The sequence below is a fragment of the Stegastes partitus genome, unplaced genomic scaffold (genome assembly GCF_000690725.1).
Source record: "Stegastes partitus isolate 25-593 unplaced genomic scaffold, Stegastes_partitus-1.0.2 Scaffold130, whole genome shotgun sequence".
Classification (NCBI taxonomy): domain Eukaryota; kingdom Metazoa; phylum Chordata; class Actinopteri; family Pomacentridae; genus Stegastes; species Stegastes partitus.
The window spans coordinates 440,662-465,846 of record NW_007577861.1 but is presented as its reverse complement, the minus strand read 5'-3'; the positions used below and the strand labels follow the sequence as shown (position 1 = coordinate 465,846).

The following is a 25,185-nucleotide window of genomic DNA, read 5'->3' as shown; positions in this document are numbered from 1 at the left end:
TTTGGTGCAAACCTCAGGGAAATTGTTGTTATAGATATTTAACACTGTGCATATGTAGACTCTAAATGTACTGCATGGGCAATTAAAACACAAGTTTTGGACTCATTAATACAACTTCAGAAGCAGTTTTTCCTGCAAATTATCAAGAAATGTGATGTTATTCAAATAAGAATGTTTCAAATATAACCACAGCTCATTTAAAGGGATTATCATTTAGTGTAAATATTGCAGAAATGGTGAGAAAGGCCTGCTGTTTAACTGAAAAAACAAAACAAAATTGTTGCACGTGCCTTGAATTTCTGTAATGTTTTATCCTCTTTGAGTATATAAGTTTCTCCATATAATCATTAAAAACAGTGTGCCTCAGAGAAGAGCACAGTCAATTTGAAATTACAGCACAGGCAGCCTCATCCATCTTCTCCAGACCAATATTCTTCTAATTACATAAGTAGCGGTCTATTCATGCAAAGAAAGTAAATGAATCAGTGGAACATTACAGTATGTCGCATTGTGCCTCTCAGCATCTTCAGCATATTTATATATAGACACACAGTAATGTGGAGGGAAAAATAAACAAGTCAGATGTCACTTCACAGATGTCGCACATTAATTTCACCGCATTCATTCATGCAGACGAGGCTCAGGCGTTCTGATTATGTAAGACCTGGATGTGATTGTCAGTTTATTAATGTCAGTCAATATCTGCCAGGGGTAATTAGGGTTGATGGAGTAATTAATAAAGGTAAATTAGAGTGTAAGCAACCTCCACCCTCTGGTTCAAGTCATCCACGGTGATGTCGCCAATAACACACGAGGTAACCGGAGTACTTTTCTAAAGAGAAGCTCTGGGCTGATGACTGAAGCAGCAGGAGGGAAGAAGTGTCTGAAAAACATGTGAGGCGACTGTTTGTGTAAAAGGAAGTTAGAGAATTATCCCAGAGGCTCGTAATTGCACTGAATCTAAAACCCGAGTTTCACTTTTAAAACCCACATCTAATCTTTAGGTAGTCAAACAGTGAAGGAGAAGCTGTGTTGTGGGTTAGAAATTGAGTCAGTGATAAAAACAAAAAAGAAAATCCTCATGATGTGATTTTTTCAACCTGGCAACCCATAATATATTTCTTATTTATACATTCTAATGAGGGATGCACAATGACATCAGCAGCAGCATTATCATTATTGCCTGAGAAAGACTTAAAAATTAAACATCTCCTCCCTGAAAAAGATGAGCAGGAAATAAACACATATTAGACTCAAAGTTTAGGGTTTTGTTTGAGAATGTGACATAACATAATATGGCACGTTTTACATGTAAGCTGATGTAATTTTCTTCTGCTTGTCCAGTGAATGTGTACATCATTTTATTTCATGTCTTCATTTGCCAATCGACCATCACATAAAGATTCGATATAATTATATTTTATTTTAACTACACTCAAAAAAGTGAATCAAGAGCCCTATTAAGAGCACATATTTCACTGTGTGGCTGCAAGATAAAAATGCAATGATGAATTTAACGATTTAGATAATTTAGATAAAATAGCTTTTAAACTTTATTTTGATGCGTTGGGTTGACACAACAATGTTGGTAATTTAACATTGTGTGTAATTTAAACTCAAATTTCTGCATTAGTTGGTTGAAAAGTAAATTCAAGTTGAGGTAACTTAATAAAATTGGCTTACCAACAAATAGATTCTGCACCTTGAGTTCAGGATTTCTAGTCCTCTCCTCTACCCACTAAACACTGGAGCAACCTGAGTTTTTTCAATTCTGCCAACTTAAAGACTTCATAATGATGGTATGTACGCACAAAGATTCTGTTTAAACTATGTGGAAAAACTAGTTGGAACAACTTTATTTTTATTAGTAATCTCCTTAAAGACATGGATTTATGCTGCCAATCATTAAAAACACCTTTGATTGAAGAGAAAAAGCTCATTCCCTTCACTAACTCAGTGTAATATTTTTTATGGAGCCCAAACGGTGTGCAGGAAAGCCTCGATCTTCTCTGCGATGACAGGGGAAAAGAATTCACGCATCAGCAACAAGCCAAAATGAGTTTGAAAATATCGGCATATCTGCAAAAATCCAATATCATGCATTCATGATTACAGCTGACCTTTAATGAATCAGTGAATTATCATTTTCCAACCAATATAACCTCCTAAAGGGAGGCAATTAGAACATGGTATTGAATGTTTTTCACAGACTTTTATCCATTTCTTAATGTAGATTTTTAAGCACAATGGAAATATTTCTCCCTTTAGTGACATCATTGTAAACTACGCCAACTGTATGTGTTTTTTTTTCATGCTCAAAGTCGAAGAATTGTAATAATTAAGTTCCCTGAAGCTGCATGTAACTCAATTTCTCTTTTTCACCTTTAGTTGGTAGTTTAATTCAGGGATGGAGAGAGGAAGCTTTGTGGGAGAGAGACAGGCAGTCAATGCAACAAGGCCTCTGACTGAAACGGAATCCGTCTAAATGATGGAATGCATCATGGACATCAGGACATCACACAGTCCTGGCCAAGTGTTATCTACACCATCATATGCTGAGCTGTGAGAGCTACGTATTATGAGCTACTAGCACAATAAAATGTTATCTCATACAATCATTTTGCATTATTCAGTCCCATTTTTCTCACATTAGGGGATAAAACATGACAAATAATATATTCAGTGTAACACAACATCTCCACAAACTCCAGCCCTTAAAGTGACCACCTGCACAGACCTCTCTGACTATTTGTTTGAAAAAAAAAAGGAGCTGAATGTAAGTTTTACAAGTAAAGGATTCATGGCAGGAACAAAACTCTGCTCAGATGGCTGCTCACATTATGTCCAGATGGTCTGAAGCGAAGAGGCTCTTTTTCTGCTGCTGGCATTGTTATGTCACAGGAAGTAGCTTTACATGAAACAAAGACACCATGTAAGCAGTGAATGCTGATCAATATGTAATTTAGTTTGCCTGCAGGGCTGAATTATGTGGCCACAGCCTGAGCGCAGGCCAACACTGACAACGCTGCCGGGGTGAAGCTGCACAAAAGTCTTCTTTTGTGCTCTTTACTTTCTTGCTTGATTGACAGTCTATTAGAGCATGCTGGGTATTCCTCAGCCAAAGACAGTAATTACTGCGTGTCACTTCAAGTATTCCTCTAACTGAAAGCCTCTGCTATTCATGGGCCATTGAAACGCGGCGAGGACAAAAACAGCTGTGGAACAAGAAGAATAAAATGAACCTAATGATTTTCAAAGTGCATCTAATTCTCAGCACTCACATGTTGGTGTTGGCTGTGGAGGTGAGCCACTCTCCCGCCAAGCCCACGATGTCTAAGCCAGTGGACAGCTGGTTAAAGAACCTGGGGTGACCTGCGATTGATAAAGAGACAACAAAGCAGCGCAATCCTCAGAAAACAATTCATCATTTGAGGGTGTGAGAGAGTAAACTAATGAGACTTATTGATCGGAGCAGGACCGTGTTGCACCTCTCAGGCCTCCTACCTGTCCTCACTCCGTATTTCAGGGTGTCCCTGCAGTCCACCAGGATCTGCTCCAGGGACTCGGGCTGGTCGGAGAGCTCCAGGTTGAAGCCCTCCATGCCCTCCAGCAGCTGGTGGGGGTGGTGGAAGTCCAGCACCTTGGTGGATCTGTCAAAGGTCTTGCGGATGTAATTGGTGAGGATTTCCACGACCTCCAGCAGGAACTGCATGGTTGGCTCCTCTCCATTTTTGGCAGGTAATAGTTCTACAAAAATACATGAAAAAATAAATCAGTGTTTGATTGGATATTCTGGTTAGGGTTGTTGTTGTTAGCCAAAATGTAAAGGTTGCTCTTGAGTTTGTGCAATTTATTGTTGACTTGTCTGGTCATCTCTAGGATCCCAGCAGGTTGATGGTTACTTTTACTAGTTTTTAAGCTTTAAGACATTATCATTCTCCACCAGAAGCAATAAAGATAGTTTAAACAGAAAGCCTTACGTTATACCCAATGCTGCAGAATTATTTTAAAATCCGCTATTTATTTTTGTAGCATTACTTGAATATTTGGTTGTTTTAACTCACACTGATGTTGGATTTTTTGGATTTTACGCATGTTATATAACGCGTAAAATCCAAGAAATCTAACATCAGTGTGAGTTAAAACGCATAATGTGTTTTGTATTATGTTTAACAGTCAAATACATTTAATCTGCAGATCTTTGTCTTGAGCCTACCTCTGGCGAACAGATTGGAGAAGTCGGTCTCTGTTCTCCTGAAACGCGCGTCTCCGCCGATGTTATCGCAGGACAGCAGGTTCTTGGCCGCGCGCTCCTTGAAGGAGCTCACGATCCTGCTCCTCTCCTCCAGACTGTTGTTCTTCTGCAGGAATCCTAAACGGTTACAGGAAGAAGAGGAGTCCGGAGGATGATCACACTTCCCATACATGATGAGAGCTGCTGCTTGTTTCACTGCTGGTCCACTAACAGCTACTTCTCTTCTCCCATTCCTCCCATTTATCTCCTCTCTTTCTCTTTCTTTCTCTCTCCGGGGATCTACTCTGTACTTTCTCTGTCTTTTTTTTTTTTTTTTAATGAGAAAACGGTCCCATCCTGACTCTATTTATGGGCGGAGGACTCTATGGGAGGTTGAGCCCGGTGACATCAGCACCAAACTCCAGCCGAGCAAAAACAAATCGCTGCCATGTAGCGGCTGTAAATTCTTATTAAAGCTCCTCCGGCATCGTGCACATCAGTGCGCAGGAAAAGACACAGGCCAAAGACACATCTAAGGAGGCCGCGGAGCTGATAGAATTTATCAACAAAGCCTACTGGAGAGAGAAAACAGCCAAATTTTACGGAAATCTCATCTGAAAATTGCGCAAAATCAACTTTTTGCCATGTGAGCTACCACTTGGAGAATACAAACAAGAAAAGATTTTTGTTTCGTGTTTTTTTTTTCTTTGCATTGTGCAGTTTAATATCCAGAGTAATTAAATGGCCCTAATTAAACCAGCAGAACGTGTCGGTCAAAAATACCAGAAAATTGCAGTCGCGTGCGCACTGGTGCGTGACATTCACCATTATGGGAGATGTCAGATCGTCCTTGGTTGGTTAATATGACACTGAGATAGACTCTCAAAGTGGAAATCGGAAAATCCATCTCACATAATTCCCTCTTTAATTCCATCAGCTCCAATTGGGAGGATAAATTGATCATTTTGGCAGCTGATGCATCTTTTACTGTTCTGGTTAGAAAGATCAGACGTGTTTTAATAAAGTAAATCTTATTTATTTTTTTGGATGATATTTTAAAGCCTATTTCGTCCACCTTGTCTCCACTGAGCTGCGGGTATAGCGGTGGAGGCCGTGAAGCCTGCAGTCACGCCTGAAGACACTTAAACCAGATCTTTCTCTGATAATTCAAATTCTGCAGAATTTTAATTAAAAAAAAAAACAAAACAAAGACTTACCACATATCTTCATTCCCAATTTTCTTGTGCATCCATGAGCAACTCCACACCACGCGTCATAGCCTGACATCATTTAGGACAAAAACATATAGATTTATATCAGAAAATGTTTCACAAAAGCCAAATTTAATTTTGCAATTTTTAATCTCGAACATTTTAATATGAAAACAAATGAGAGGCGAATGAGGTCGAGTGATGCTGAAACAGAAACAGTCACCACGGCTGTCTGGGGATTATTTTAAACATTTAGCCGCACTCTGAGGGCCCCTTTGCGTCTGGATGAGCTATTTCCAGTGTGCGCCACCCCGCCTGACCTATAGGCGAGGACTTAAAATTAATTAGCCGTTTGAGTCGGTGCCAGCCTAAAGATCTAATTGAGTAAAAAAAAAAAAAAAGATGCTGTTTTTTAAACGCAGGCGTCAGTAGACATGAGCCGGCTGGCCGGTGACAGATAGAGAATTACTGCGTTATCAAGGGCTTCCAGCCACAGAGGGGATGGGGCACCTTGGATGGGAGGCAAAGGCGAAATCCTCAAAAGCAGCAATTTGGGAGAGAGGGGAGGGAAGGAGGGAGGGAGTGGGAGGAAAGCAGGAGGAGGAGGAGGAGGAGGAGGAGGTGATGAGTCCCACATCCCAATTTAACCCTTGATTTGGATCATTAGATAAATCATTGCCCTCACTGCTCTTCTCACTGGTACACTTTTTTTTTTTTTTTTACCTTCCCCAAAATGGAAATGAGATGGACAACAAAGAGGCAACTAAAAAAAAAAATAAAAAAACAGAAAAACAGAGCAACGAGGATGCAGAGCTGATAATACGTTTGCAGATGTGGCCTTAATTTAACGCAGGCAGAGAGATAACAATAAGAGCAGCACCAGCTACAAGGTGCAGGAGATTAAGTGCATTTTATTTACAGGTAAAATCCACCAATATTTGCATTTTTTTCTCTCTCTCTGTGTCTCTACACCTGTTACATGATGTTAGACCTCTATTCACTGCAAGAATCAGGCTTATTATGATTTATATTTGCTACCAGCTGACAGTGAAAGGACTGTGGTGGCTACAGTGCCCCTGCTTGAAGGCTACAATGCTTAAGAGTGCCATTAGGGGCAATTTAATATGGGTGAATTAACAGCCACTTCAGGGGCAATTTTCTTTCTTTTTTTCTTCTTCTTGCATGCAGGCACTTTATTCTAGGAGAGCCAATAAAGAAAAATAAAAAATAAAATAAAAAGAGGAATGCATCATCTGACAACATCAGCATAATAATAATAATAATAATAATAATAATAATAATAATAATAATAATAATAATAATATTGATGATGCTCCGGTGCTGCAGCTCGTCTTCCAGCCTAATTGGCTTCATAGTAACGTTAGCAGAGGACATCATTTAGTGACAGCAGCATCAGTGTGTCAGCAGAAGCCGGGAGGTCTGTATGCTGAATGAAATGCAGCCGTGATTTGTGGCGAAGGAAGCTCTCACAAATGGCAGCGGATTTTTCCTCTCCCTCTCTCTCTCTCTCTCTCTCTCTCCTCCTCTGTCTCTGTCTCTCTCTCTCTTTCTCTCCCTCGATGAAAATGATTAATGGCATCGCCCACAAAGTAAATAGCACACGTGAAATAGCATTTTATCTGTGATGGACCTACTTGAGCCCGGTGGCCGTAAATTTGTCGAGTTGGGATCCGCTTCGCCGCCGGAGGAGGAGGGTGCAGACGCCGCCATCACTCCCGAGACCCTGTGCCAAAGTCCTCACCTCAAAAAGCCTGGTCACTTTTTTTTTTTTTTTTTGTTACCTCCTCTTTTATTCCCCTCCTAAAAATGTCTCTCTTTAGTCTATCCAGGATGAAAAGGGAGACAGAAAACCTCACAGGATATTTAAACACATGTGCCTCTTTAACATTAAAAGAGATGCTCAACTTGCAGACCTGTGGACGACAAGGACGCAGCCTGTCTCCCAAGTTGAGATTCAAATTCTCCCCCACAAGATGCTAACAAAAAAAATAATGTAACCAAAAAAAAAAATCTGAATCAATTAATCCTCAGTGACAGGAGCGCATTATTCCAGCATCATGTGTGTGATGCTGCTCAGGATGGATGAGGCTAAAACACCCTGAGAGTCACAGTGTTCAGGTGTGAGGCCATAAAAATAAAAAATCCTCGTCACATTAATGTCATTTTCATCAGTAATCTCGCCTTTACTCCACAAAACTTGAAGGATAAATAACACTCCAAGGTGATTTACGCACTGATGACCGCGCTGCAGGTTAAAGTCATCCTCAGAAAAACATCTTCCTCCAACCACTCAGTTAAAGAATTTAACCAAAATGTGTTCATGTTAAGAGAAAAAAACAAAACATGCAATTTACATGCAAACTACACACCAATCATTCCACTTAAATGTGTCATTTTCTCAGACAGCACCTATAGAACACCTGTTAGAGCATCTCCAATGACAATAAAGAGGAGTTAGTTGGGACGAGTCGAACCCGCAGATGGAGGAAGGAACGGAGCCACTTACCGAGGTGTCCAGGTGAACAGGTGCAGTCCAGGAGAACCAAAGTGAATTTATCACCAAATTAAATCCTGAAGGAGAGACTGCTGCGCTCTTTGGTACACTCCAACAAGGCGAAGAAAAGAAAAAAAAAAAAAAACACACACACACAGAGCTGAGCTTCAGTTTCTCCGGCGGATCCCACACAAGGTGACCTTGCTTTTGTTCAAGTAGCTTTGATTTGCTGACATTTAAAGGAAGCCTTGTCTGCTGCCTGTCATTGCGCACGAATGAGTCACGGTGAGTGGACTCTACCTCCACCGGTGCTGCATATCTGAGGAGCAGAGCAGACAGTCTGCAGCCTGCTGGACACTGAATGGCGCCGCTTTCGGCCCCTAAAGTGTGACTTTTTTTTTTTTTTTTTGGGTGGGGGAGAAGAAGAAGAAGTGTTGATTGTCTTCGGATCTATACAGCTCTGGTTTGAATCCTGGTCACGAACATGGAGTTGAAGTTTGATGCTATGAGCAACACATTACGTGAGGAGGGATCAGGATCGAGGAGGGGAGGAGGAGGAGGAGGAGGAGGAGGAGGAGGAAGAGCGCTGCTTTTTGTTCTTGTGGAAAAAAACAAGAGGACATTAAAGAAAGCGCCACAAAACACTCCTGTAATTGTTGCTCTTTGTGTATTTCAGCCCCACCAGTGCCTCCAAAGACCGAGCCACATGAACAGACTCCAACAACTAAAGCTTCCAACACTTGTCTTTAGAAGCACAATACGCATCTTATTTTGGCACTTTCTGTGCGCACAGGCTGCTGAAGATGTAAGCGACCACATCATGACACGCCGGAGGAGGAGAGAGACGGAAATCCACAAGGTGGCAGTGAGAAACCAAGAATGAGTCCTGCAGGAGCACAAGTGGGCCACTTCCAGAAATACTTCATGAATCTAATTATACGGCGACCCATTAATCTGGAACACGTCAGCATCATACATGAAGGCAGAGACATGAGTGGACAACGAGGCGGGCAGCCAATCAGAGCCGAGGCTCGGCCCCGGGAGGTTTGTTATCTGTGATCAGCTGCTGATGGATCATCTGGAGGCTGATTAAAGGTCACAACACAAACACCGTGTCACAAACTGGGCTTTACAAACTGTGTCTGAGTGTTTTCAGCACCGGACAGCTCCAGGACGCGTCTCTGACCTGCTGATCAGCTCTGACTGGACAGGAGCGGATCTCACTACACTGTAAAACAAACACAAACAAAAACTAAATAAAACACTGAAAGTTTTTCAACAGTTGTTAATTGGATTTTTCCCCCCAACAATTTGTTTATTATTTTTACAGATGTTTCCTGTTTCCTTGAATTACAGATAAATAATAAAATCCCAGAAAAAGCCTTAATTGACATTATTATTATTATTTAAAGGCCAAAACTGCAAATAATGGCCATACTTCTACAAATAGTGTTTCATTATTTTTTTAGTATTATTATAATTTTTTTAATTGTATTGAAAGCAGAAAAAAACAACAGTTTTACACATTATTTGACAATATTTGAAATGAAAAATGACAGATAGTAAAGACTGAGAAAAACATAAGCAGAAATCTTAACTGTTTTTATTTTTTAGATTTGTCTTGTCTGGCTAAAATGTTGATATAATCCAGTAAAATTACAGAAAAAAGCTTCAATTTACACATCAACAGTAAAGAAAAAAGGGACAGAACTGCAAATTATGTGTACATCAAAAATCTGTTTTATTTATTTTATTCTTTTACAATGTATGTTATGCAATGTGTGTTGTAATGTTTAAGTCAGCAAAAATGCCGTTATTTTACTGAAAATTGCTGTTATTTTTACTATATTTTACAGTTTTAGAATATTAACAGTATTACATCATTGTTGTTATTGTTGTTCGTTTGTTTGTTTTTGCCACTGTTGTTGGCTTTCTCTGCCCCTCCCTTCCTTTTTTCTTTATATTGTTACTCCTGCTAGGGTCCCTCAAAAGTTTCATGTTGCTGATTAAACATTTATTTATCTACACAGGAGTAAGGACAGTGATGTGAGTTAAACAGCATCTAGAAGGATGAGGTCAGACTTTCATCCAGGACATCAGGAGGTAAGCAGGACTTTTCCTTATAACAGTTCTCACATGTCAGCATTGAGGCATTTTTGCCCACTGTAATGGTTCATGTAATGGCTGAAGTGCCTCCCAGTGTAATTAATGGGTCAAATTCACAGCCCTTATTCTGAGTGAAAATTAGTTTGAAATTTTTTCATCTCATCCTTCAGCCGTCTGAATTAGTTTTTCAGATTGTTTTTTTTTGTTACGGTCAGACAAAATACAGACGAGGCAACATATCTTATCGCTTCTTCTTCCTATTTGTGTATTAAAAAAAAAGAAAAAACCAAAAAAACCCCCAAAAAAACACAGTTTGAAGGTGAAGTGAATGAATGAGGGTAGCTGAAGAAAAGTTCACCGACCTGTAGTGTAGAAGAAGAAACTGACGGGACAAATGGACGACAGCAAATCTGAGAGGAAAGGAACTGAGATGACACATTAATAAAACTGAATAGTAATGACATCACACACACTGACACCGCTATGCAGTGAATAAAAACAATTCCTGCTCTTTGCCTTCTTCAGGGTATTTTTTCTTCTTCAGTTACACAAATACTGTATCATAGAATCGTTGTATCGTGATACTATCACTGCTGTTGGCAACATATCATGATCGTATTGCAACTCACTCTGTCACTCCCACAATGATTCTGAACTGATGACTGACCTTTCTGCCAAGGTAATAACACTGTGTAGGATGTGACACATTTCTTTATCATAGATGAATATTTTGCAGCGTATTGATTATCACAGTATCACTATATCGTGATACATTACTAAAATTGAATGATGACGATAACACACACACTGACACCACCATGCAGTGAATAAATACATCATTCCTGCTTTTTTTCTCTTTTTGTTGCCATTTTCAAGGATTTTGTTTTTTAAAGATATTTTTTGGCTTTATTAGTTAGGACAGAGAGAGAGACAGGAAAGTGGAGATAGAAGAAATTGCAGCAAAGGGTCATGAGTGGGACTCGAACCCATGACCGCTGCGTCAGGGAACTATAGCCCCTATACATGGGACGCCAGCTCAACCAGGTGAGCTATAGCGGCGCCTCAAGGATGTTTTTTATGTTTAGTTGGACAGATTCTATGATGATGTACTTTCTTGCTAAGTATGAAACATCGCAGAAACCCTACATCGTGACACCATTGTTATTCACTGGCAATGTATTGTGATGAGGGGCTGCAAGGTGGATCAGTGGTTAGCATCACTGCCTCACAGCAAGAAGGTCACCGGTTCGTGTCCTGGTGAGGACACCTGGAATCTTTCTGCGTGGAGTCCAAGTGTCCCCTGCCTTCACCTTAAGTCAGCTGGGATAGACTCCAGCCCCCCACGATCCTAGTGAGCATTAAGCGGTGTATAGATAATGGATGGATGGATGAGTGACTCTGATTTAAACTTCTAAAGCTAACAAGTAGTCGTCCTGTTTTTTTTTTTTAATTTTTAATATATGTCTTCCAGTACGTTGTTGTTGTTGTTTGTTTGTTTAATTTGTAAATTTCCTAACATAAAGGTCTTTATGTTGTCGTTTATATACCAAATGCTTTATTTATGCGGTGAAAAAGCACTCCGATGTAAAGAATCTGACCATGAACACCACAGTGCAGTGAATACATACATACCTTCAGTTACACAGATTTTATGACGTGTCTTAGACAACTGTCTTGCAGTGTGTTAAAGATTGCAGGATTACTGTGTCATGATATGTCATTATCGTGGGTAATGTATCCTGATAGCACTGCATCCATAGTTACCGAGTGATTGAACACAAATTGTGAACTAAAAGCACAATAACCTTAGACAACACTGAGTGAGTATTGGTACATGAGGGCATGTACGTATTCTGTTAAGGCAGACTTGAAAAAAATCTATCCTTCAAATTAGATGCCTTTTTAATTTCTATTCTGCATTTATCAAATCACCACTGATGCATTCAGCAAGCTGGCGTTTGCTCATCTCATGTTTCTACTTCGTTCACCTCTCCTCTCTGCTGCCACCTGGTCTTTGTTACGAAGCTGCTGCTGGAAAAGACGCACAAGCACATTTTCTAAAGTTTGCCACTGAGCTGTGAAGGAGGGATTAAAAACACAACAAAAGATGTAAAAACCAAAAGAAGATGGACTGAAGTTGATTTCTAACCAGGAGCTGCATGAAAGCGTCCACAAGGGGGAGCATAAAGCAAATGTAGGGGGTGAGGAAGAGAAAGGAGGGAGCTGGAAGGGGCTATTCCTGTATTTCTGTTTGTGACATTGATTATTTTCCCTGCAGCCTGTAGCCGAGGATCGCACTTAAGCCGTGTGAATTGGCCGTGGCATGTAAGAAACAGAGAGGCTCTTAGAGAAAACAAACTGTGGCCGGTCCAGTTGTTTCTCTGTGAGCCTGCAGCTGTCAGTGAATTTCCCTAAACTGTCACATGGTGTCTCACTGGTGTCACTTCAGTCTCCCTCCTTCTGTCAACTTTTCCATCACTGTCTTTGATTCAACACAAATGTACAACAACGTGTAACTAAACAGAGTCGTATTGCTGCAGCACAAACAGCTCTCTGTGCAACAATGACAATTTTATTTACCTGGCGCTGAATAATTACTTCCCAACACTACAACACTGTTTGCTAAAGATTATATTTTGAAAATCAGGACAAATCAAGACAAATATTCTAAAACGTAGCCTCCAGCAGACAACAGACACCTGCTGAGAGTGGAAGCGTGGTGACGTTCGACTCTTAACCTGGAGCTCAGTGCTGAGGATTAAAGATAAAAAGGGCTAACGCTGCACTGTGTGAAAATCCCTGTTTGATCTTATTAAAGCAGGTGAAACTATGATACCATCAGCAGCAATCATGAAAGTTTCAGGGCTGTAGCCAGAATTTTAGAAGAACTCAGGCCATGAGTCCGCGTTCCCCCTCTTTCACTCCTCATCCAAAACCAGAAAGAAAGTCTTTAACAAAAACATTTAACATTTCTTATGTTCCTTTCTCCAGTTTAATTATCTAGCTACCTGTTCAATCAGTAATTATCTAAGATACAGTAATGGACAGTTAATAATATATAGTTATCATGGGATGAGTGCTCAAGAAGTTCCAGGACTGGTGCTTCCACAGAGTGTTCCAGATGTGGCAGGAGCAAAGAGAGCCAAAAGAATATTACCTCAATAACAGCAGAATTTAAATCAAGCATGGTGTTAGCCTGATATACAAGTAATCTAGGAACTTCTTGATCACAGTGCTTAACAAACTAGACCACTACTGCTGTGTTCACACCAGACGCGAATTCATCGCGCTATTAGCGCGACTCGCGCGTATTTGGACGCGTCTGTGCACTAAGTTTACTCGCTTCGTTCGCGCGAATAAGTCGCGTCATTCGTGCGTCAAGATTAGTGTCTGGATTGCGTTATTCGCGCGCATGACGCTGCCAGACGCTGCCGTGTCCGGGTCCATGTGACCCCCCAGAGACGCACACAGCTCGGAGAATTCCTCCACCTTCTCCAGGAGTTGCGCCTGGATGACGGCCGCTTCCAGCGTTTTTTTTCGGCCGATCCGGATCCAGTTTGACTACCTGTTGGAGAGGATCGGTACCAGGATCTCCCTCCAGGATACTAACTGCAGGCGCTCGCTGGGACAGAGTGATGTTTTTTCCTCGCCACATACAACAACACAGACGAGCGGCCGCCAGCAGAAATATGTTTCACCACAGCGGAGGTTTATCCCGTTAGCATTGCCATAGCCAGCAGCTGGACTGGCTAGCTTGCTAAGCTGAAGGGTGCCATTGTTGTGTGTGGACTGGAGGAGAGGGACAGTCAGTCTGCTGAGCACTGAGCTCTGCCCTGGCCAGTAATGTGGCTGCTTATCTGCTGGGGTGAGTAATTCAGTATCATAGACTGTACAGTCTATAATTCAGTATTCACAGTGTAGTTGCAAAAAAATGAATGAATCATGTTCTTGACATCGCCGGAGAATCTCAACGCTGAGTGGCCATCTCGGAGCGTCAGATCGCAAAAGTTCAGATTTTCCAATTTGCGCATCAAACGCGAATTCGCCTCATTAGCGCGTTATGCACGGCGAGAATCGCGTCATTCCCGCAAATAACTCGCTCAATTCGTATCATCCCCACCCGCTAATCGCGGGATTAGTGCTGAGGGATCATGTCTGTGTCCAAACCCAACCTTATGGCTGATGATTTGAGTTTTCCTGAAGACTGTGGAGGTTATCATCCATCTTCATTATTCAGTTTACTTTGTGTAAAGCTCCAGTTCCACCGGCAGCAAAACAGCCCCAGAGTATAATAATGCCACCTCCATGCTTGACGGTAAGTTTGGTGTTCTTGGGGTTAAAGGTCTCGCCTTCTCTCCTCCAAACATATTTCAGATCATTGTGGCCAAATAGTTCAAATTTTGTTTCATCTGACCACAGAACTTTCCTCCAAAAGGCTTTTTCTTTGTTTTCTTTGTCCATATGATCAGCAGCAAACTGTAGTCAAACCTTAAGGTGCCGCTTCTGGAAGTCGGTCCTCCTCCTGACAGCATCTCGCCTACGCCGATGTAAAATAAGCTTGACTGTGGACACTGTGTTTCAGCAGCTTCTAGTTCATTGCAAAAAGTTCATTTAGATTTTGCTTTTTGCTGAGTCTTGGTTGACTCTTCACCTTCCTGACCAATGGTCTCTGAGCAGCAGTGATAACTTGCGTTTTGTTGCTGATCGTGGCAGTTACACAACTGCACCATGCAGCTTATCCTGACTTTTCAGTGATTTGCCTTTTTAAGACCTGTGCTGAGCTCCTCAGACTTTCCCACTTTAGCGTTTGTGGCTGAGTCTGATTTTGGCCCCATTTAAAGAGTCAGTGGCTGCAGTCAATCGTGATCACTCATTCATCCATTATCTATACACCATTTAATCCACACTAGGGTCATGGGGGGGCAGAAGTCTATCCCAGCTGACTTAAGCTGAAGGCAGGAGACACCCTGGACAGGTCACCAGTCTGTCACAGGGCTACACTTAGAGACAGACAACCAAGCACACTCACATTCACACCTACGGACAATTTAGAATCACCAATTAACCTCAACAACTTTTGGAGGAAGCCGGAGAACCCAGAGAGAACCCACACTGCACGGGGAGAACATGCAAACTCCACGCAGAAAGATCGCGGGTGTCCTCACTGGGACGCGAACCAGCGACCTTCTTGCTGTGAGGCAACCTTGCAGGTTAAAAGGCCGTGCTAAAGAAACTTCGATGAACACAACTTTCTACATCATCAAAACTGATGGTTCAAGATGCTGTATGTATAACAGCAGGTGTGTTGTATTTCTAGATCCATCCATCCATTATCTATACACCGCTTATAATAAATTTACAAAGCAATTAAAATGCCTGCATGGTGACAAGGACTGAAATGTTAAAATCATTCCATCATAGAAAATTCAGAGTTATAGGAGTCAGTGGAAATGCGTCATGGTATACGTGGTCTTTACATGTGTATGTAAACGTTTGCTCACAGCTGTATATGCTGATTAATGGAAAGAGACTTTCAGATACTAAACTGATGAAACAAATATAGTGACGCACAAAGGTCTGAACATCTCAGTACATCTACTTCTGGGATTTAAAGATGAATTAGTAGATACTAAATACTCGCCACCCCTTGAGCAGACAGGAACAGACAAAACATAACAACTCATTCATTTGTAATTACTGGCACTTAAATATTAGTCACTGTTTAAGTGCCGCCTCAGGTTTTCTAGTTATCACGCACGACTTCATATCAATTTACATACTGTCCTCAGCACAAACCCTGTTCCTAGATGCTTAGTTTCCAGTGCATTTAGCTAAGAATGCATGAAACAGAAAACAGAAATAACACAAATAAGATAACATTAAATAAATGCGCTGTTTATTCCAAAATTCAAAGAATATGAGCAGGAATAGACGGACTATAAACCGCCTTATACATGTGGCTGTATGGCGTTCTCAGGCATTGTGCAGAAACCACAGCACAGAATTACACAATGCTGAGACAAAATATAACATTTAGCCACCAGGAGCTGCTGAAAACAAACCAGACATGGACAATAACAATGTTGAACATGAGACTATTTGTGGTTTTCCTTTGAGCAATTATTTGTGAATAATTTTATAAAAAGCTAGTAGACGCATGTTGTTTTGGTGCTCGAGGGGACATAAAAATCACATATAGTGGTGAGAAGATTAATGTGGCAGATTGTAACAACAGTGAATGCATGAAACACATGTTCTGTTACACTGAGGAGAAATATTGTGGCTTTTACTCAACTACATTAGTAGTTACTTTTTCTTTACAAACTGCATCATCCGTTAAAAATATAATAGAGTGTTTTAGATTAAACGACCCAACAGTAGATTTAACCATTCAACTATCTTTACTAATGAATGTATCACTGCTACTGCTCATTGCTCATAACTCAGTGTTGTAATATATAACATTACTGCTGTTTATCAGCACAAGGATTATTATAAGAAGGGCACTTTTGATGCATCTACATTTTGCTTATACATTTTAGTACAGGACAACTTTGTTCAGTCTCTTAGTTCAGTGGTTCTCAAACTGGGGGTCGGGACCCTCGTGGGGGTCCCAAGATAATTTCAGGGGGTCACCAGATCATTGTAAAAAATAAAATAAAATAAAGCCTACATTTATCAAATAAATTAGTATTAGGGCTGTCAAAATTAGAAGTGTATACTTCTTCCTACTCCTTTTTTGAACTTGTTAATATGATGTGATATTATTATTCTTTTTTGCTCTTTTTAAAATAATTTTCTTTTGTGTTTATGTATTTTTTCCCCTGTCATTTGTTTGAAATAAATTCAGTTCATTCATTCATTCAAAAGAAAATTAACGTGTTAATGTAAAGGGATCAATCTGTGGAATTAACACATTAATTTTTAATGCATTACTGCATGAACAACAGCGTTATTACTCATGATATATTAAAAATTCAAATTGGGGGGTCATGAACACATTTTGGGGGTCGTGACTCACAACATTTGAGAACCACTGACTTAGTTGTTTTGTATGTATAATAATGGTATCGACATGCAGGAACGACTTATTTATTATTCTCCATTTTCACTTGTTCCTGATTTGTTTCTTATTCGTCATAAACCGTTCTGTAAATAAGTGTAAATGTTGTTTCTTCACACTGCCTGAGTTCATGTTCTGGTGGAAATATACTAAATGATTTATTTATTCAGAGATTTATTTACTAAGAACCACCATGTCTGTAGTGCTGTTTTATAGAGGCTTTAATTTTTTCTGACAAAACCACACATGTTGTTCTCACTGTCCTGAAAAAGCAACTTTATGATTCCAAAATATATTATCTTGTGATTTTAGTACAATGGAATAATATAAGCTAAGCTAAACTAAGCTAAGCTAAGCTAAGAACCGCTGGCGACAGTTACATTTAATGGTAGGACACAAACACGGTGACAATTGTCTTATTTGACTTTCACCAGGAAGTGAAAACTTCACTGTAGAGCGAATGGTGCCGATAGGAACACGGCTCAGGCTTTGATAATATATAATAAAACTTAACTTGAATCGTTCTCGTTCATTTGAGGTTCAGAAAAAAACAACTCCTCAATTTAGGCTCAAAGAGGGTCAAGGACGAGTATAAACTGGTTGGTTTCTGATCCACAGGGAGCAGCTGGGTCGAGTGTTTGCACTGCGTTGAGTTACTGGGTGTAAATGAGCAGCTACGTAAAGGCTTATCTGGATCTAAACATATTTACGTACGTATACGTGTAATAAAGGAGTGAAGGAGAAATCAGTTAGAGAGAAACTGACATGTTTTAATGACACTTTAATCACTGTGTACTGATGTATGAAACATGAATCCCGGCGTGAGAGGGACTCCGTCTGACCCCTGACACATAAACCTCCATTCAAGAGTTGCCATTTTAATCACAACTGGCATGAAATTTCCTTTTTATCGCGACACTTTTATATGTCTAGATATACCAAGTCAAAGTTAGAATCCAATTTAACGATTTTTCATGGTTTAAATACCCAATACCCCCTTTTTCCTTAAGAGCCAATTAAAATGGACAAAAGTACAATCCTTTAATTTTCTCATAAAAATGTAAATGACTGAAAAAGACTGGCGACAATCAGAGAAATTAATAAATGTGAACGTCTGCACCGAACTGTAAAGCAAGGACATCTGTGTCTGAGGTAAAGACTTTATTTCTCCTCAGATTTTCTGCTGTTTTGCTTCGTAAACGGGCTGAGATGCAGCGTGAGGTCATCCCGGTTACACTCCAACATGAGCTTTATTGTCTCCGACTGAGCGGGTCTGTTGTGTTGATATAACCACTGGGTGTAGTTTTAATGGGTCTCCTGTGAGACATGAAAATCACTATCACCTTCTCGCAGCTAGAGACACTTACAGCTCGACTGTGAACGCGCTGAACTGCTGAGCTCGAGTCTCTTATGTGGTGCACTTCAAAGACCGCCTATAACTCTGCAGCGGTTACAGGTGCCAGGAAGCATCTCTCCTTCTATTCAGAGGGAAAACAGCTGCTGGGAGGAAATCACGCATCACTTTGCAGATTCTAGTTGTTTTGTTCAGTTCAAGATTTGCAAGTTATTCCCAAATTCGTTTTATTTTAATACGAGTCCTTTATTCAGCGTTCAAATCCACTCGATGCATCTTGAGTTCTTAAATCACTTTAAACAGCAAACTGAGGCCTTCTTTCTACAAAAACACCTAAAATGATTTTGGGATGCGCAACTTGTCTTCAACCTGTGAAGCTGTTGAATTTTTGTGCTGGTTAAGATTTGGTTAAGTTTAATAAATTAAGAAACTTCACGGTCAGTTTGGGTTGAAATGAAAGGTTCATGTTAATAAGAGCAAACACGTTATTTTCAGAGGATTCGAGGGCACAGAAGTATGAAAATATTTTTAAAAAGATGTTGTTCAGACAGTTTAACTCCAGCTCACAGGTTCAGAATCTACCAGATAAACCTTTTCCACTTCCTGAACTGAAGGTAGCATCAGCTGATAAATTCCAGCCAGTGCGTCAGTATCCTCCTCCAGAGGTGTTGACATCAGGCCTTTCATTCAAGCCACTGTGAGCGAGTGATTCGATTTTTTAAAAACCCCTCTGCAGAGCCACAGTGAAGCACGGTCGTGTCTGATGAAAAGAGACTGAACTCAATATTTTAATGTTTGGATGCGCTCGTAGCAGCATCACCCCTCATGTACAGTGTCCGACATATTATAATAGTTCATTGATGTATTTGTCGACAGCTGTGTGGCATCTGGAACAGTTAATGAAAAGCTATGAGCATATTTATACGTCAGAAAGCTTTTACTAACTGTTCACTGTGACACATTTAAATCTGCCCTCGCGTGTATTTAAAACTCCTGCGTATGTGTCGATAAAAGCAGATTTGAACTCAAGGTCCACTTACTAGACTGCATGTGGAGCTTTAAGCTGCGTCCTCAGGCCTTCATCAGTGGATCTGTGAAGTAAAAGTATGACTAAATGAATCAATAAATATAAAGAGAAAACACATACAGTAATAAATATTGTCAAGAAATACAAAAAAAATACATTCGTGTATAAAATGTGGCGCCATTTTTACCTGATCTGTGTCAGATTATATGATCAATGAATCCTTAATGGTTCCGGATTAAAACCATTACGTTGCTTTACTCGGAACATATGTGTTGTTTAGACGTGACTTTTTTCTTTTTTTATGACATTATTGTGTTATTTTCCCACACTGGTTATTATCTCCTAATATGAGACACAACAAGTTTCACTTTAAAACTGTCATAAATGTATTATTAGTTGCCAAAATGATGCATATGAGGCCTTTAAAACTACAAAACTTGACGAGTTAAAGTAGATATGGCAAACATAAGCCAACAGTAAAATAAAAAACAACACTAGCAGTGGATGAAAACAGCTTCCTCTTTGGGTGATTTCTATAAATAAATGCACAAAACTACTTATATGTTTCTAAATGTTCTGTAAGGGGGGTTAATATACAGAATAGGATCATCTACGTTATAGTTATGCTAATAAAACTAAAAATGTTTTTCTTTCAATCGCAGCGACGGTTTAAAAAAAGAAAAAAAAAAAGCAGTCCCATAATATGAAAATTTGAAGTTTTTAAATCCTTCATTCAGTTTTTGCAAAAAAAAAATAAACTTAAGCCAAACACACTCTGTCTCCGCTACCAACAGTTAAGCATCGCGGCCTCCAACAGAGTTAAAGAATAGTCGCTCTATCTCGGACAATGAAGCCAAATCGCAGCCTTTGTGAGGAGCCACTCGGGGAGCATTCAACACATCCATCCATAGGCTTGGTTTTATAATAGGATCATAAAATTTGGATAAAGACTTTACAGTTCAAATGGTCGAATCTCACCCTATACTGTAGGTTTTTTTTTCCCCGCTTCATTCTTCTTCTTCCTCTGGGATGAATACGATACGTTAATATCATGCAGACTCTTTGGAAAACTGGATATAAGTCAGGCGCTCACTGGAACATGTAGAAACACAGCACAGGTTAGTGTAGAAATCAGGTCCAAATACGAAATAAAAACATTTAATTGGAACAGAGGGTTCTAAATGTTTGTCTGCTTTTAAAGGCTGCACAAATGTACAAATATCAGAGATGTAAAGAAACCTTAACCACCAGCAGCAGCATAACTTACTGAGATTATTCAACAGAATGTTTGGCGAAGGCCCCCAAAGAGCTTCTAGCTAACGCCAAAGATAAAACCACCAGAATCACAATGATAGGAATCGAACATAATTATTATTTCTTTAAATTTTGTTATTTTGGGTTTTGTTTGTCAAATGATCGGATGAGATTTCTGCCCAGTACGATACCACACTGCCTTCACCGATCACTCCGATCACTCTTGGTCACCCCCAAAGGCCACTTGTGAGTCAGGAAAAACCCTGTTCGACACGGACAACATACTGAAGATGAATAAATCTAACACATACGGGGCATTTACCCGAGGCTAATATTCACCCTCCGTCCCTGGTCCGTCACTTTGACAGCGATGGCACGTCCAAATCCTGGATTTTGAATTTTGGGGCATTTGTATTAGTTGCATTTTAAAGTCATCGCAGAAATAACAGTAAAGAATAATTAAGTCAACTAGATTTCCAAAAAAGGGGGGCAAAACTTTGCAGCTTTACCCTACAATCATACAGCAAGCAGAACAGACTCTGATTGCGATGGTGGATAAAGGTTGGACGTTACAAACTGATGTACCAAAAACGTGTACGACAACAAATAGAACAAATGTCTTAGAAACATGACCCTTTACTGTCAGGAGTTCTCAGAATAATATTCGTCTGCTCAGAAAAAACCCACCGCAACTTACAAAAGGGGGCGCTGTTGAGGCAGAAACCCAGAGCTTAGCATTCCTCTGAATGGCAGCCCTCCTTCTTTCCATCCTGACATTTTCAGTGATCCCACATAAGACAGACGGAGCAGCAGTGGTGGCGGGCAGCGTTACTTACTGAACCACTAAAAACTGGAGGCTCGGATCACTGTGTCATCGGTGAGATACGTCTGAAGAGCTCAGCGCTTCTTCTGTGCGTTGATTAGTTTCATGGAAAGAAGAGCCTCAAGGTTAGAAAGTCACGGATTTTTTTTCCTTCTTTAAATTCCCAGTCACCAAAAAGAACACATGGATGGAAGAAGTCAACATGAAATACTTGCAAGCAGTGGAACACACAAGCACCGCTGAATGTGACACATGATGTAGATTTAAAACTAAACTATAAAGTCAGAAAAGGACAAAAAAGATGCAACCGATCTGTCATTAAACGAACTCAGCCACTAAAGTAAAAGCTGCTGCACATTCACCTGTTGTAATCCAGGTGAAAGAGTTTGTTATTGGGTCACTGCAACGTACAAAACACATAAACACCTGTAGTAAAGTGCACGAACACATTAGAGCATTCCTGAAATGGCAGAAAAAATAAACTGTGGAGAAAATGTTGTGATATTTAAAAAAACAAAACAAAAAACATTATTGCAATTTATTTAGTTTGGATTTGTTTTTTCTATAAAAGGAGTAAAAGTTACCGAAAAATAAAAGTGTGGCGTTCAACTAAATTAGATTTCAGGATACTTGTCACATAAATGCACCTTTAAGCGCTCAGCACATGATGGAGAGGAAACCCTGATATTTATTTAGTGGGTTTGCGACTCGCGCAGCTAGAATTTCAACACAACTTCTACACATTTTCAAATTATTCCTGCGAAGATTTAAATACACTCCCCTCCACCTCAACTTCCACCACGTCCTCGCTGGTATTTTGTGAAACAAAACAACAGCAACAAAAAGGGGTTTTCGAGAAATGCTTTTCATTTCTAGAAAATCCAAAACAAAAGTGGTTCATTTGCTCCTTTTTTTTTTCTGGACCAGAACCAACAGCTGGAATCCGTTGATTTCTAAATTTACTCAACAAAAACGTACGACAGATTTTTGCTGCTGTGAAACTTGAACAGCAACAGTTGACAAAGCACACACACCTTATTCCAGGTGGCATCAAATCCATCTGCTAACGCTTGGCTGCGTCACCACTCATGTAACTGAGGGATATTAAAATGAATTATTCTGAGATGAGCAAAATGTTATAACTTTTATTCTCACACAGTATTTGGGTCATATCAACAATAGCAGATCTTTTCAAGAGCATGCTTTAAAAACACCCCATATGGAGCAAAAACAGACACTTTCATTCAACAAAAGCTATTAAATATAATTTACAGGGGAGTGAGATCTTCCACCGAAGACAACGATCAAAACACAAGTTGAAAACTTGTCTTCCTTGATATGATATAGACAGTGAATTCAAACTCATGAGCTACAACTTCCTCCATGGTCCCAAATTAACTTATGAAACTTTATATATATACACAAAAATGTGCTACACAGACCAGCAATGTTAGAAACTATTGTCAGGATGTGAGAAACCAACCAACAGGATGAACAGAATACCCTCTAAGAATGCAGCTCACTGGTTAACTAATGCAGACTGACTGTATTGCACTATTTTACTGTCTACTGTTCAGAAGGACTAGACTCTGTGTTACAACATATTCCTCGTGTCTTCTCTTTTGACGTGATCGAGTGTCTTGTCGTGGCACTTGCTCTTTTTGTTCTGGTGAGTTTTGACATGTTTTGCCAAGTGGTCACTCCTCATGAACCTCTTGCAGCAGTCCGGGCAAACAAAGCGCTTCTCCCCAGTGTGAGTCCTCAGGTGTCTCTGCAGCTCGTCCGACCTGGTGAAACTCTTCCCACAGAACAGCCAGTTGCACACAAACGGCCGCTCCCCAGAGTGCCACCTCAGGTGCGCCTTGAGGTGAGAAGTTTTCCCGTAAACTTTCCCGCAACCCGGTATGTGACAGATGTGCTGCTTCTTCTTGCCCGGCTCGTCGCTGGACGTGGACGACTGACAGTTCGGACACCTGCACCTCCTGCACCGCCGCGCAGTGGCGAGCGGGGACTTGGTGTGCAGCAGAGCCGCGATCTGCGTCTGGTATTGCGCAAAGTCCGAGTGCCCCAGAACCAAACCTCTCTGCAGCTGGAAGCGGTGCGGGGCGAGGGAGGACGAGTGGCTGACGTGGTTCCCCTGCTGCAGGCTCCACCACGGAATATCCTCCCCGGGGTTTGGGGACAACTGTCTCTGCTGCTGGTGCACAAGGCCGGAGGGTCCCGTGACAAAACTTGGCATCGCGGGCGGGATGGGAGTCGGTGCTGCGTAGCTGACGGCCGGGACGTAGGTGGGAGGGCAGGTGGACTGCAGGGACTGCATGGAGCAGGGCAGCATCTTCACCGGGGAGAAGTCATAGGGGTACGAGGGGTCCGCCGGAGGGGTGAGGGGCAGTTCGTGGTGCGAGCTGAAGGAGCTCTGGATGTGCGCACTGAGCTGGGGCTTGGAGGATAGTCCGAAAGTAGAGTTGCCGGCCAGGCTGCTCTGAGGGTTGCCCTCGTTAGTCCACGGGTGAAACAAACGCGAAGGGGAGCCCAGAGTGGGATCGTAGGGCACCTGGAGGAAATCTGCCGGGTTTGATCCGTGGTGGTGCCCGATCCGGTTACAAGTGGCAGCCAGGAGAGCCAGCGGAGAGTGTTTACAGTTCTCTGGAGAAGAGTTTGGAGTGCGATCCTGGAGAACAGACACACACACACAGCCTCGGTTAGGACCACATTTAACACGTTCACGAGGTTAAAAAAACAAACACAAATAATCAGACACTTGTTTACTAATTACTGAACCGAATGATGAAATTGTTTAGAAAAACCGCGTCCGCTCCGAGTCCAAATAAAAAAAAGTTATGAAATCACGAGACGAGCGCGCGATCCAACTTTTTATCTCCGTTAAACCTTAAATCAATGAGCAAGTTGACAAAGTGGTCAAAGTGAGGAGAAAAGTTGCGCACAAACCTGCAGAAAAGCCTGAAGTGTTTCATTCCGCAGTACAGCCACTGCTGCCATGTCCTCCTCCTCTCGATGGAAACAAACACAAATAATAATAATACTAAAAAAAAAAGCCGCTAATTTAGATAAATATGTGCATTCGCAGTCAAATATGTTGCGGAGCGAGTCTTCAGTGTGCGCTGGCTCCTCTCTCCGATATATCCTTGGTCTATCTGAAGAGTGAGGGATCACTTCTTAGAATTTGATAAGGACTTTGGTGGGCCGCCAGCCAGTCAGAAATAAGATTTATTACTTTGAAGTTTGCCGCTGCCCAATCATCAAAGAATAGCGGCTCTTTGAGAGGGGAAAGCAAATCCTTTGAATCCACAAAGCTCCTATGGTGTGTTTGTTGGTCTGGATAAAGGAGCTGATTATTAGGGGGGTTGGGAAGGGAGGAGATAAAGGCGGGACAATTAATGAAGTAATCACTATGTGGGAAATGTATATACACAAATAATTGGATTTTCTTGATCAAAGACCCCCATGCCGCCTGGAGACCCCGGTATTGGATGCTGTAGTCATCTGATCCTCTTTTTGTAATTAAGGATTTGTAGCAGAACCCTATGTGACAATGTGACATTGTTATCTCTGGAGATCTCCAAGAGCTGCCTGTTTG

The 25,185-nt window shown here is 40.9% G+C and overlaps 2 protein-coding genes across 3 annotated transcripts in view; both read right to left on the bottom strand.

The window, feature by feature from the left end:
• Positions 1-7,176, bottom strand: part of LOC103355073 (glutamate decarboxylase 1) — a 12,267-nt gene extending 5,091 nt beyond the window's left edge. Inside the window, exons 1-6 of the mRNA XM_008278728.1 lie at positions 7,107-7,176; positions 5,452-5,514; positions 4,217-4,372; positions 3,505-3,747; positions 3,282-3,372; positions 829-883 (exon numbers count right to left, since the gene is read on the bottom strand). Of these exons, the coding sequence (XP_008276950.1) occupies positions 829-883; positions 3,282-3,372; positions 3,505-3,747; positions 4,217-4,372; positions 5,452-5,514; positions 7,107-7,176 (678 nt within the window). The remainder of the gene's footprint in view (positions 1-828; positions 884-3,281; positions 3,373-3,504; positions 3,748-4,216; positions 4,373-5,451; positions 5,515-7,106) is intronic.
• A 15,556-nt stretch (positions 7,177-22,732) lies between these two features.
• Positions 22,733-24,716, bottom strand: sp5a (Sp5 transcription factor a). Of its 2 annotated transcripts, XM_008278697.1 has the most exons (3): positions 24,537-24,716; positions 23,815-24,258; positions 22,733-23,778 (listed from the first exon to the last, which is right to left on the bottom strand). In XM_008278697.1, exons 1-3 carry the CDS (start codon positions 24,585-24,587, stop codon positions 23,182-23,184), a joined length of 1,092 nt encoding a protein of 363 aa, XP_008276919.1. In that variant the 5' UTR covers positions 24,588-24,716; the 3' UTR covers positions 22,733-23,181. The 2 variants fall into 2 exon arrangements, with proteins under 2 accessions (XP_008276919.1, XP_008276918.1); XM_008278696.1 differs by having other exon boundaries at positions 22,733-24,258.
• Between the last annotated feature and the right edge of the window lie 469 nt (positions 24,717-25,185).

Excerpts from the sequence above, each read along its gene's own strand:
- sp5a (XM_008278696.1), bottom strand. The coding sequence starts at position 24,587 with ATGGCAGCAGTGGCTGTACTGCGGAATGAAACACTTCAGGCTTTTCTG. Across the intron at positions 24,259-24,536 it reads CACTTCAGGCTTTTCTGCAG|GATCGCACTCCAAACTCTTC; the intron begins GTTTGTGCGCAA and ends TCTGTTCTCCAG.